This window comes from Diceros bicornis, chromosome 4, assembly GCF_020826845.1.
Source record: "Diceros bicornis minor isolate mBicDic1 chromosome 4, mDicBic1.mat.cur, whole genome shotgun sequence".
In the NCBI taxonomy this organism is placed as follows: Eukaryota; Metazoa; Chordata; class Mammalia; order Perissodactyla; family Rhinocerotidae; genus Diceros; species Diceros bicornis.
This window is the reverse complement of record NC_080743.1, coordinates 2,145,367-2,159,706: the sequence shown is the minus strand read 5'-3', so window position 1 is coordinate 2,159,706 and position 14,340 is coordinate 2,145,367. Positions and strand designations below refer to the sequence as shown.

Genomic DNA, 14,340 nt, shown 5'->3' with positions numbered 1-14,340 from the left:
TTTAACTTAATTACCAACAATTTAATTTAATTAATACATTTGACACAATAATTAGAATAATTTTAATTTAATTAATATTTTGATTTTAATTGCTTGATTAATTTAAATCAACAGCTTTGCATTTTAATTTAATTATTTTAATAATTTAATTTTAATTTAATATATTTAATTTAATAGATATGTGGTAAAATACACATAACATAAAATTTACCATCTTAACCATTTTTGTGTACAGTTCAATATTAAGTATGTTCACATTGTTGTGCAACCAATCTCCAGAAATTTGCATCTTGCAAAACCTTATCTCTCTATACACATTAAACAATAACTCCTCATTGTTTCCTCTCCCCAGCCCCTGCCAACCACCATTCTGTTCTGGTTCTAAGAATTTGTCTACTCTGGATACCTCATATGAATGGAATCATACTGTATTTGTCTATTTGTGACTGGTTTATTTCACTTAGCGTAATGTCTCAAGATTCATCCAGGTTGTAGCATGTTTCAGAATTTCCCCCCTTTTAAAGGCTGAATAATATTCCACTGTGTGTGTATATGTGTGTGTGTGTGTTTGTGTACACATACCACATTTTGTTTATCTACTCCTCTCTTGCTGGACACTTGGATTGCTTCCACGTTTTGGTTGTTGTGAATAATGCTGCTATGAACATGGCTGTACAAATATCTTTTTGAGTTCCTGCTTTCAGTTCTATTGGATATATACCCAGAAATAGATTTCCTGAATTATATGTTAATTCTATTTTTAATTTTTTGAGGAACTTCTGTACTGCTTTCCATAGTGGATGTACCATTTTATATTCCCACCAATAGTGCCCAGGGGTTCCAATTTTTCCATATCCTTGCCAACGCTTATTTTTCTTTTTTTGATAGTAACCATCCCAGTGAGTGTAAGGTGATATCTCATTGTGGTTTTGATTTGCATTTCCCTCATGATTAGTGATATTGAGCATCTTTTCATATGCTTTTTGGCCATTTGTATATGTTCTTTGGAGAAATGTTTATTCTAGTTTTTTGCCCATTTAAAAATCAGATTGTTTGTTATTTTGTTGTTGAGTTGCAGGATTTCTTTATTCTGGATATTAACTCCTTATTAGATAAATGATTTGCAAATATTTTCTTTCATTCCCTAGTTTGCCTTTTTACCCTGTTGATTGTGGGTCTTATCATGTGCAAAAGTTTTAAATTTTGATGTAGTCCAGTTTATCTATTTTTACTTTTGGTGCCTGTGCTTTTTTGTGTCAAATCCAAGAAAACATAGCCAAATTTAATGGCATGAAGCTTTTCCTCTATTTTTTCTTCTAAGAGTTTTATAATTTTGGGTCTACATTTAGATCTTAGATCCATTTCAAGTTAATTTTTATATATGATATAAGGTAAAGGTCCCACTTTATTCTTTTGCATTTGGATGTTCAGTTTTTTAAAACACCATTTGTTGAAATGACTGTCTTTTCTTCATTGAATGGTCTTGGCATCCTTGTCAAAAATCATTTAACCATATATACAAGGCTTTATTTCTGGGCTCTCTTCTGTTCCATTAATCTATATGTATGTCTTTATGCCCGTTCCACACTTTTTGATTACTGTAGCTTTGTATTAAGTTTTGAAATCAGGAAGTATGAGACTTCCAACTTTATTATTTTTTTAAAGTTTGTTTTTACAATTCAAGGTTCTTTGAAATTCCATATGAATTTTAGGATGATTTTTTAATTTCTGCAAAAAAACATCATTGGGATTCTGATAGGGATTGCCTTAAATCTATAGATAACTTTGGGTAGAATTGACATCTTAACAATATTAAGTCTTCCAATCCATGAATACGGGATGTCTTTCCACTTATTTGTGTCTTCTTTAATTTCTTTCACCAGTGTTTAATAGTTTTCAGATTATAAATCTTTCACCTTCTTGGTTAATTCCTCAGCACTTTATTCTTTTTGATATTATTGTAAATGGAATTGTTTTCTTAACTTCTTTTTTTGAATTGCTCATTGTTAGTGTATAGAAATGCAACTAATTTTTGAGTGTTGATTTTGTATCCTCTAACTTTGCTGAATTCATTTATTAGTTCTAAGAGTTTTTTTGTGAAACGTTAGGGTTTTCTGTATAAAAGATGTTGTCTGTGAACAGAGATAATTTTACTTCTTCCTTTCCACTTTGGATGCATTTTATTTCTTTTTCTTGCCGAATTGATCTGTCTCAGACTTCCAATATTATGTTAAATAGAATTGGCAAAGTGAGCATCCTTATCTTGTTCCTGATCTTAGAGGAAAAGCTTTCAGTCTTTTACCATTGAACATTATGTTAGCTGTGGGCTTTTCATATATGGCCTTTATTATGTTGAGGTAGTGTTCTTCTATTCCTAGTTTGTTGAGTGTTTCTATCATGAAAGGGTGTTGAATTTTGTCCAGTTCTTTCTCTGCAACAATTGAGATGATCATGTGTTTTTTTCCTGTCATTCTGTTAATGTGGTATATTACGTTGATTGATTTTTCTATGTTGACCATTCTTACATTCCAGGCTGATTGCTTTTTTTTTTATCTTAATTAACTTTACTTTTTTTGTCTTTGACAGCTAGAAAAAGTCCTACAGCAAGGAGACATTGGAGAGTGTGCAGAACCATATATGATTTTCAAAGAAGCAGATGCCACCAAGGTAGAATTTCATGCCTCTCCTTTCCCCCACTTTCGTAGTCATTACCAGTCACTCTCCATTTCTCCCAAAACCCCAAACCCAACTCTAAACAGCCTTTAACCTCCCAAATTATAATTTAGGAGAATACTATACAAAGCATATTAAAGAATTTCACTACTAATTCATTTTTTCTATTAGCTTATCCACTTTCTTCTTTATTTCCTTAGTCCCCTAGTTTGTGTCGTGTGCTGTGCTGTTCTTTAAAATCTTCCTCACCCTCAAACTAATTGATTCTTCAAATATTTTTTTCTCAGAGAGAACTAAGTTAATTCAGTTTAATTCCTAAATAATTAAAATTTTCCTGTATTTACAAAATAGTGATATTGATGGAACTTTTCCTAGCAAAACAGAAGTATTCTGGGCCTCTATCTTGCTGCAGATAATTAAGAAATATGGTAAAAATAGAAAATACAATCTCTGTTTTGCCATCAGATGACTAATTTCTAGAATTTGGATAAACCTAGAAAGCAAAAATTATTAGTGAACAATTGATACCAAATTCCAGGTACCGTGAGTTAGCTACAAGCATAACAGGTAATCTTGGATCTTTGAACACATCATTTAATACTTGAAACAGCCAGGAGAGGTATGCTGGAGGAATATTGGACAAGGTACTAAAGTCTAGAAAATGTTTTGCTTTCTATTTTTCTGAGATTCAGAACAAGGTCTGAGCCTTTTCTGCTAATATACGTAGATCTGAGCACATGATATTCTTCTCTGATCCCTAACTCTCTGGTTGAAGTCAGGGTTAAAGTATTCTGGCTTTCCCCAGGTTATCATTTTACAAATTAAATTTCCTCTCTTATATGGAGCTCATAAGTATATATATTACTGTATATACAATATTATAGCAGCTTATTCCATTCTTCTCTTACATATTTACATCAGCTGATAGAATAGTATATTTGATATCTAGGCTTTTAAAGCAAGAGCCTATTTTGGAGGTGTAATAGATATAGCAATAAACCATTTAGCTGTCCTTCCATCTTTTCCCAGCCCTGAGTTCCAAGGTAGGACACTGTCCTTAGACTACACCTCACCAAGATCCTGTATGGAAAGTGTGTGTGAGAGATTTAGTGTAGGTTTTCACTCTCGGACCATTGGTTGACTCTTGCAGGCCACCGTAGTGTTTGTTTCAAGGATGACCTAAAAGTTGCAAGCCGGCCTCAGGATGTCTTCCAGATAGACACGTACTGTTTGGACTATTAGTCTTTTTCCAGGGTTTAGCCCTCTCATAATGCTTTTTTTCTTTGCTTCTTTTATTTCAACTCGGAGTTTATTTATTATTGGCCTATTTGTGACCCCCACTCCCACCTTATGGTTGCGGTAAGTTAGGGACTATTTCAAAATGGCTCAACTGCTTCCATCTTTTTTAGAATAATAAAATTTAACAAGTCATGACCTAGAATGTTTTGTAGTTAGCAGTTGCTGACTAGAATATGGCTATGTTTCCTTTCATAAAATAGTACTTGCAATCCATAAATATGTTTGACACTTTCCTTTCTTTTCTCCCAAGATGAGATAATCAAAACAGAAATTTCAGAGACTTACTCTACACATGAATTTGTAGAACATGTTGGGGTCACTCAGTGGTTAAGATAATACACTGTTAGTTAATCTCTGAAAGGTACAGATTGTTTTTCCATCTTTGCTGAGAATGAAGACTTCTTAACCTGTTCCTTTATGGATTGTGAAATAACCTTTAATTCATTTTTGAGCATAATCATGTACAAAATTTTTTTTTGCAGAATAAGGAAAAATTGGAGAAGCTGAAAAGTCAAGCTGATCAGTTTTGCCAAAGACTTGGGAAATATCGCATGCCTTTTGCTTGGACTGCTATCCATTTAATGAATATTGTTAGTAGTGCTGGGAGTTTGGAAAGAGATTCTACAGAGGTAGAAATAAGCACTGGAGGTAAGAGTGTTTTATATCAAATATTTCTAAATGTATAATTTTTTTCTTTTTTATTACCATAGGCTTGTAGACTTTTCAGTGTAATGAGGCAGAAAAAGCGTTTTCTTTTTTTTCCTTCCTCTTGTTTTTTTTGGTGAGGAAGATTTGCCCTGAGCTAAGATCTGTTGCCAGTCTTCCTCTTTTTTTGCTTGAGGAAAATTGGCCCTGAGCTAACATCTGTGCCAGTCTCCCTCTATTTTGTATGTGGGTCACCGCCACAGCATGGCTGACAAGTGGTGTAGGTCGGCACCTGGGATCTGAACCTGAGAACCTGGGCTGCTGAAGTGGAGCATGCTGAAGTCAACCACTATGCCAGGGGGCCGGCCCCAAAAAGGGTTTTTCTTTTTCTGCCTTTTTTTTCTTTATCAGCTTTATTGAGATGTAATTCACGTACCATATAATTCACTCATTAAAGTGTATAATTCAGTTTTTTGGTATGTTCACAAGGTTCTGCAGCTATCACCACAATCTAATTTTGGAACACTTTTATGCACATTAGTAGTCACTCTTCATTTTCCCCAAATCCCCAAACCCAACCCTAAACAACCTCTAGTCTACTTAGTCTGAGTAGATTTGCCTATATTGGGCGTTTTATATCATAGAATTATACAATATGTAGTCTTTTGTGTGTAGCCTCTTTCACTTAGCATAGTGTTTTAAAGGTTCATCCATGTTGTAGCATGTATCAGTATTTCATTTCTTTTTATTGACGAATAAAATTCCATTGTGTAGATATACCACATTTTATTTGTTGATTCATCAGTTGATAGACACTTGAGTTGTTTGAACTTGTTGGTTATTATGAATAATGCTGCAATGAACATTCATGTACAAGCTTTTGTTTGGACATATGTTTTCATTTCCCTTGGATGTATAGCTAGAAATGAAATTCCTGGGTCATATGATAATTCTATGTTTTAACCTTTTGAAGAACTACTAGTATGTTTTCCAATGTGGCTGCACCATTTAAAAACTCTGCTAGCAGTGTATGAAGGTTCCAATTTCTCCATATCTTTACCAACACTTTTATTATCTGTCCTTTGATTATAGCCATCCTAGTGCAGGTGAAGTGATATCTCATTGTGGTTTGGATTTGCCTTTCCCTGATAGCTAGTGATGTTGAGTATCATTTTGTGTGCACTGGCTATTTGTGTAGCTTCTGTGGAGAAATACATAGTCATATCCTTTGCCCATTTTTTAATTGCTTTTTTGTCTTATTATTTAGTTGGTGCTTTTTTTGTTTTTTCTGAGAAAGATTTTCCCTGAGCTAACCTCTGTTGCCAATCTTCCTCTTTTTGCTTGAGGAAGATTGACCCTGAGCTAACGCCTATGCCAGTCTTCCTCTATTTTGTATATGGGTCGCTGCCACAGCATGGCTTCATTAGTGGTGTGGGTCCATGCCCGGGATCCGAACGTGTGAACCCAAGCCACTGAAGCGGAGTGCGCCAAGCTACGCCATGGGGCTGGCCCCTAGCTAAAGTTTTTTTAATTTTATCTTTTTGAAGAACAAGTTTTTGGTTTCATTGATTTTTTTTCTAGTGTTTTTCTAGTTTCTATTTCATTTATTTCCACTCGGTTGTTGTCTTTTTTTTGTATCCTTTCTAATGCTTCGTTTGGGTTTAGTTTTCTCTTCTTTTCCTAGTTTCTTAAAATGTAAGGTTAAGTTACTGAGTTCAGATGTTCTTTTTTAATATAGGCATTTTCAGCTATAAATTTCCCTCTGAGCACTGCTTTAGTGATATCCCATATGTTTTGGGATGCTGTGTTTTCATTTTTATACATCTTAAGAGTTTTCTAATTTCCCTTGTTATTTCCTTTTTCACCCATTGGTTATTCAAGAGTGTGCTGTTTAACTTCCACATATTTATGAATTTCCCATATTTTCTTCTGTTACTGATTTATAGTTTAATTCCACTGTTCTTGGAAAACATATTTTATATGATTTCAGTCCTTTTGAATTTATTGTATTTATTTTACAGCTTAGTTAGTATATAGTCTGTCTTGGAGAATGTCCTGTGAGTGCTTGAGAAGAATGCACATTCAGCTTTTGCTTAGTAGAGTAAACTATAGACATCTGTTAGGTCTAGTTTGTTTATAGTATTGTTTAAATCTTCTATTTCCTTGTTGATTTTCAACATAGTTGTTCTATTGGTTTTGAATAATAGGGTTCTTCTGCAAAGACTTTGAATGCAAGTTATCTTAACATTGTGTTTCAAACTCAAGTGCTAAGACTGAGGGACCATTATATGGTGACTAAAATTTCCATTATGTGAATATTTTCTAATAAATGCATACATAGTTCCTCTATAGCTGCTCTTCATAACTCATCTTTGGTCATATGCATAATATTTGTGTGGTAGAAACTTATTTTACCCTGGAAAAGTTGTGCGAAGAGAACCAGAACATGTAGTGCTTCCTCACCGATCTCTCCAGAAGCGAAATTCTTCTACTATTGTCAATATACTGAGTGGATAATTTTCAACATTAGTGGGTTTTTTTCTTGTGTTTGGAAAGTTGCCTTAAAACAAGCTTTAAATATTATGAAAATGAATATCTGTCTTTTCCTTTTCTTGATAGAACGAAAAGGGTCTTGGTCAGAGAGGAGGAATTCTAGTATTGTTGGCAGACGATCACTTGAAAGGACAACAAGTGGAGATGATGCTTGTAACTTGACTAGCTTTCGACCTGCTACTCTCACAGTGACAAATTTTTTTAAGCAGGTATTGTTCTGTCATGTAGGAATTCTAGGTGGCTACTAGACATAAATTTCTTTTGGTTTCATAAAAAACATAGTATGTGTATGTGTAACAATTGATTGTGATTTCAAGAAATTTAAAAAACTTTAAGAATAAAAAGAATAAAAAATAATTAATGTTATACCTGTTGTTTTATCACTATATTTATTTAAATGTTGACATTGACTAATAATGCACCAAAATCAATCCCTCACGTCTATATCCTGTTTTTTAATTGTAGTATTTTAACTTTTCTTAAACATTGATGGTTTTTCTTAGTCAGAGTGAGTGTCTGGTTACATCTGTCTTCCCCACCCAAGTTTTATTTGACCTAACCTACCACATCCATGGTATATGGAATAGAACTTTCAGGCCCTAGTAGTGCATTTCTGTGCTAAAATACAGTCAGAGTGATTTTTACAGGTGAATTTATAGGTCCAAGAAGTTCTTGATCAAAGATATTTGTTTTTTTGCTAGTATGTTCCCTGTACTTCAGACAAGAGTCAAATCAGTAGTTTTCAAATGCTGGTCATGATCTATTAATGGTAATGGAAATTTAGTAGCTAACACCCAGCTTAAAAAAAAAAAAACCCAGTAGAATAGAAAAATAATAGTGCATTGTACATAGTGAAGTTAAATATTGTTTCAGTAAATTTTTTTCCCTAATTTTTGTGTGAGTGCATATGTGTGTGTATGTGCATACTAGATTTTGATGTAAAATGGATTTTATACTGTGAATCAAAGTCATAAAATTTTGAAAGTCTTTGTCTTAAGTAACCAGATGACCAGAACCATTTAAGAATGGGATAAAATTTGTATCAGCGTGACGGACTGGAGAAGGGTACCATGCATGTATTTTGGAGCAGATTAAAGGAAAATGCTAAGTATTGTCTCAAAATTTCTCCTTTTGAGGTGTTATTCTAAGTATAAGGAAATCCTGGCCTACTGACGCCTTATAACCTGAGAGGGCAAGGGTTTAGGCAGGATGTGCCATGAATTGACAGCAGTCTGCTTGAAGCCCCTTTCTCAGTTATATATCAATAGCATTCATAGGCAACTGCTCTGAGAAACTCAAATGGAAAATAAAGCAGGTGAGAAGTGTCTGAAGTGATAAGAGTCTTTTTATTATGGACAGTAGTACAAGAAAGAATCTAGAAGAGGCCTCAGTGCTCCTTGGATGAGACAATAGGCCAAATATAGCTGTGGAAACAGGGCGGTAGATTTACCTGATAACGGTGACACAACCTGGCAGCTATGACATTACTGTCTTTCTGCTTCTTCAGCTGGTACATCACTTCTGCCACTATTTCCACAGCTCTTTTTTCATTTCTTCAGCCTGCTTTATTATTGAACTAGTATTGTAAACTTAAATCAACAAGTCATCCATCCATCCACCCACCTGTTTATTCAACAGATATTTTTTGAGCATTCACCATGTACTGGACATTGTGTTGGAGACTGGTACCTGGAAACTAGCACAAAGTGATTATGAAAACTTAAAAATGATGAGTGCTGGAAACATGGAGCAATGGAAAGCATTTACACTTGACTTTGTACAGTTCTGTATTTTTTTAAGTATCAACATGTACAATTTTATAAGTATTTTTAAATATCTAGAATATTATGCATCAGGCAAATGCAGATTAAGTAAAAAGCAGAGATTACAATTTTAATAAAGTAGAATTTAAGGTACAAGTTTCTCCTAAATGAGATGCAGAAGGCAGGTTTTTTTTTCGTTGATGAGAAATTACTATCCACAATTGAGATACAGTAATCAAATCTGTTTATGTACAGATTTGAAATGTGTCAAGCCAAAATTATTAGAAATACATGGAAATTTAAAAACAAAATCAAACGCACACATGAGTTTTAAGGACATTTGTTCTGTTTGTTGACAGTATGTAAGTTGTCTGTTGCTTCAGGAGTACAGGACAGTAAACATGCATTGTGGAGGAGGGAGTGTCAGCTAGGCTCATTCACATGTTTGGAGATTGACTGAGGTTAGCTAATCTCGACTTACTTCTGTTGGGAAGACTGAAATGACTCAGACCTCTTCCGTGTCTCTTAGCTTCTACTCTCTCAACCTTTACTCTCATCTTCTAGCAGACTAGTTTGGCATGTTCTGATAGCAGTGACAGAAGTTCAAGAGAGAGGGCTAGCTCACTTGTGCAAATACTATTCAAGTCTCTCATGTTTGCTTATTGGACAAAGCAAATCACATGGCCAAACCTAGAGGAGGGAATTATGCCCCACCCAGCAAAAGGCATGGAAACAGACAAGGAGTAAAGAATGGAGGCCAACAGTATAATCAAGTTAACAGGTTAAGTAGACAGAAATAATGTAGTCTAGAGATAATCTGAGTGTTATTATAAATAAGGACCATTTAAAGATCTATATTTTGTACTCGAAGAGAATATACTGTTTTAGCAACTGATGCAACATTTACAATAATTAGTCGTATATTAATTAGGTCACTGAAAAAATCTTCATAAAGTCAAATTGTCCAGCCATACCTCAGGAAAACTAAAAACTATTTATAAAAATATTAACAAAAATCTCCAACCACTTAGAAATTGAAAATCACTTTTCTAAGTAATGGGATAAAAGAAGATCACTTCTATACCCTGTTTAGAATATAATAGTGAACAAATGGGATATGGCTCAAGGTGAGCTCACAGAAATAAAGTAACCTTAAATATGTTCATTACCAAATAAGAGAAAAAGACAATATATGAACTATGTAGTAAAGACAAAAAGATATCAAGTGCAGGAGGTTTGGGTTAATGAAATCTAAAAACTGACTCTTGAATAAAAGAATAAATTAATCCCTACCTATTTTAATTGTAAGACAAATATTACATTAAATTGAAAATTTTGTATTAATTAGATATGGTTCGGTTTTCTTTGTTTTTTTTTTTTTTTTTCATTTCTTTTCCCAGTGATTGAAGTCTTTTCAGAGTTTTCTTTCTGGTCTTAATATCAGGATAGTTGTCCTTTTCTTATGAGTAGTTTTTTGTTGCTACTTCTTTTCTTTTCTTTTCAAATTTAGCCAATGCTGTATATTTTTCATTTGAGAAATTTGGTGATAAAAAGTTGAAAAGACAAATGTAAACTCAAGTGTAACAGATTTATAAGACTGTTATATAAATATATGTATGTCTGCTTTATGTTTATATTCTTATTTTTCTTTTCTCCTTTTCATCTACCTCTAACTTGTATTGATTTTCTATGTTTTAGAGTGTCCTGTAGTACCTTATAGACATAAATAATGGGCTATAAATAAATATGTAAAATTTAAAAATAGATAATATCATAACTCAAAATTTGAAAACATAAAAAGGAAATGTCAGCATATTTATTTTTAATCATAATTATATTAATTTAATTTTACCTTTTATTCTGACTAAATTGAAGGAAGAAGGGCAGGATTATTAACAGGCAATGTAAATTTATTTTCAATCTACTACATTTGCTTTATTGAATACTTTTTCCTCTGTTTTTAAAATTAGGAAGGAGACCGCCTAAGTGATGAAGATCTGTACAAATTCCTTGCTGATATGAGAAGGCCGTCTTCTGTTTTACGGCGACTAAGACCGATTACAGGTATTTTAAAATTTTGAGTGGACATTATTACAACTATTATCATCACTAATGTATTGTATAGTTAGTAATTATGTATTCCTTTTTTCACTTATCTGGCTCATATGTCTTTCTGTGCTCAATGCCTGCAGTTTCTTCTTCTCATTAATCTGCTCTCATGTGGTCTAAGTTTGGATGCAGGACTCAGCACCTTTGATAATTTGAGTAGTGAAATGAGAATGATAAATAATATCGTGGCTTAAAATTATTTTCTAAAGGGAAAAAAAAAGTACATGGAATGTTAAATATTCAGAAACAGATTCATGTTATGATCAGAGCAAACTGTCCCAGAGTAAAACTGTTTTGCAGTCTGCCAAGTTTAAATTAAATCATTCAACCTTTGAAATGTTGGCTTGTTCCTGTACTGGATCCCTCTCTCTCTGTTTTTTTCCCCTCTCTTTTGCTCCTTCCTTCCTTCACATTCATTCATTCAGTAAGCATTTATTATTCAACATGCATTTATGTCTGTATCAGTAATTTATAAATTTGAGACTTGGTAAAATGAAGTAATTTAGAAGTCCGAGATGATAGTAATTTTGGTTTCTTCCCAGACTTCTTACAAAATATGATCGAAATCCTTCCAAAAACATTTTTAACATGAAATTTTTATTTATTATGTTTACATTGCTTTTATAATATATTTTTCTATGCAGCTCAGCTGAAGATAGACATTTCTCCAGCACCTGAAAATCCCCATTATTGCCTAACCCCAGAGCTGCTTCAAGTGAAGCTTTACCCTGACAGTAGAGTTAGACCCACGAGAGAAATTTTGGAGTTTCCTGCCAGGGATGTCTATGTTCCAAATACTACTTACAGGTAACACATTTTAATATTGGAGAATTCTGAAATAAGATACTGTATTTTCTAATATTAAAGTAGAACAAGAATGAAACTCTCCAAAAATCTTTAGTAGCTTTGTTACTTATTCCATTTCTTACCACATTGATTTTTATTAATAGCTATAATATATTAAGCTTTTTACTATGTGCCAAGTATAATGTTAATTACCTTGCATACATTATCTTACTCAATCTTCAGAGCTTGAGGTAGGTGTTGCCTTCATTTTAGAAGTGAGTGACCTGAGGGATTGAGAGGTTAAGTATACTTTAGTGTGGTGAAGCTAGCATTTGAATTGTGGGCTGTTAGGTTAAAACATTTGAACTCCTAGTTACTATATTTCCTCAGATGTTCTCATTAGCAGAATCTGGCATTACACATGAACCAAATTTATGTGCCTGAACTATGTTCTAACAGTTAATCAACAACATTTGGTGAGTATCCACCACCCAGAGAATACTTGACTCGAAGTTGTTGGATACAACTTTTTAGGCTGAACACTGCGAAACACCAGGGGTACCATTTACACATCCTCCTTATGAATTATGCTTCTTTTATCTGTGGATTGCCGAGAGGATGACTTGACATGTCTGTTAGGATATCCAACAGGGCAGCTCAAACATAAGATTCTAACCCAGACTTCCCCATCTTAGTATATTTCATCACCATTTACGCAGTTCCTGATGCCAAAATTTTTGGAATCAAAATGATTTCTCTTCTTTTCTTACTCTTCACATTTACTTCTCTAACAAGTTTTGTAGGTTTTACTTTCAAAATGTATCCCGAATCCAATACTTCTTACCTCCTCTATCCTTACAACTCTAGTCTAAGTCACCATTGAGAGCAGCACTGTCAAATAGAAATATAATGGGAATCACATTTGTAACTTAACATGTAATTTAACTATAAGTTGCTACATTAGAGAAATAAAAAGAAACAAGTGAAATTAATTTTAATCATATGTTATTTAACCCAGTATATCTAAAACATTATCATTTCAGCATGTAATAAATGTAAAAAATTATTGAGATATTTTACTTTTTTCACTCCTACTGAAAGTCTTCAAAATCTGGTGTGTATTTTATACTTAAAGCACATCTCAATTCAGATGAGCCACATTTGAAATCCTAATAGCCCCTGGGGCTTGAAGCTGTTACATAGGACAGCTGCTGATTTTGGTGTATCTTTCTAGTTTGATCATCTTATTTCTATCCCTGCCTCAGTCGGTTCTCAACTTTGCAGCCAGAGAGGTTTTTAAAAGTTGTAAACCAGATCATTCATTCCTGTGTCTAGAACTCTAGTGGCTTCTATTACAAGCAGAAAAAGAATGAATTTTTTATAATAGTCTGTAAGACTCTACATAATCTGGCTCCTGCCTTTCTCTAGCTTCCTATCCTAATCTCTGCTTTGCCTATTTCATTTTAGCCTCAGTAGCCTTTTTGTTCATCCTTGAACAAACAAAATTCAGTTCTGCCTAAGGCTTTTCCATTTGTTCTTCTCTTTGCCTGTCATGTTATCCCCCAGATCTTTACATGGTTTGATTCCTTATGCAGACATATATCTGCTGAAAGGCTGCTTCCTACAGAGGCTCACTGCCATCACCCTAACTAAAAAGATCCACTCTTCCCTCCTCCAGCTCTTTACGCTTCTTTGTATTTATCATTTTCTGGCACTGTAATATGTAGGTATAGGGTCATTTTTTGTCTTTCTCATTAGAATGTAATTACTGTTAAAGGGCAGGAGCTTGTCTATTTTGTTTATCATTTTATCTCCATCATCTAGAATAGTGTCCTAGCAAATAGAAAGTACACAGTAAATATTTATTCAGTGAGTTAAGAAATAAGAAACTGGTATGAGAATGGGATTTACAGTCCTACAGATATGGGTGTGATTTTTGACTCCACTGTTTTTTTACTATTTGGGTGACTTAGGACAAGTTACTTAATTTATTGGCCACTCAAGTTTCCTATTAATAAAACATAAAATAATAATACCTGTCTTCTCTTTGTGAGGGTACAGAGCACAAAGCATAGCATGTAATTGGCACTTAATGTGAATAAAATTCCTGGAAGATAGGCTAAAGAAAATATATATTGCTTTTAAAAGAAACAAAATAATATAAATTATTCTCCTAAAAATTATCTATTATGACTTAAAAGGACATGGAATAAAGAACTGATTATATAGTCCAAGATTTGTGTTGAACAATTTGGAGGTTGTCAACTCTACCTCTCAGCCTGTGTAGGAATCTCATCTAAAGCATCCCCAACTTGTGTTTGTCTGTCTTGCCTCTGCTTGGGTTATTTCAGAGATAAAGAAAATGGAAATTGGGCACTTTGAGTGGTCTTTCATTTTTCTACTTATCTTTGGTATTTATTTACACATTTATATTTTTTGAAAGAATTATATGAATATACTGAAAGTTCGTATAGTGCCGTAAGGCTTAAAATTAGAAGCAGAGGTCTTTCGT

The 14,340-nt window shown here is 33.5% G+C and overlaps 1 protein-coding gene across 7 annotated transcripts in view; it reads left to right on the top strand.

The window, feature by feature from the left end:
- Positions 1-14,340, top strand: part of DOCK7 (dedicator of cytokinesis 7) — a 185,707-nt gene that overhangs the window by 41,114 nt on the left and 130,253 nt on the right. For all 7 annotated transcript variants that reach the window (XM_058538191.1, XM_058538190.1, XM_058538189.1 and 4 more), the window contains exons 10-14: positions 2,587-2,667; positions 4,455-4,620; positions 7,237-7,379; positions 10,904-10,997; positions 11,687-11,849. In XM_058538191.1, coding sequence (XP_058394174.1) covers positions 2,587-2,667; positions 4,455-4,620; positions 7,237-7,379; positions 10,904-10,997; positions 11,687-11,849 — 647 coding nt within the window. The remainder of the gene's footprint in view (positions 1-2,586; positions 2,668-4,454; positions 4,621-7,236; positions 7,380-10,903; positions 10,998-11,686; positions 11,850-14,340) is intronic.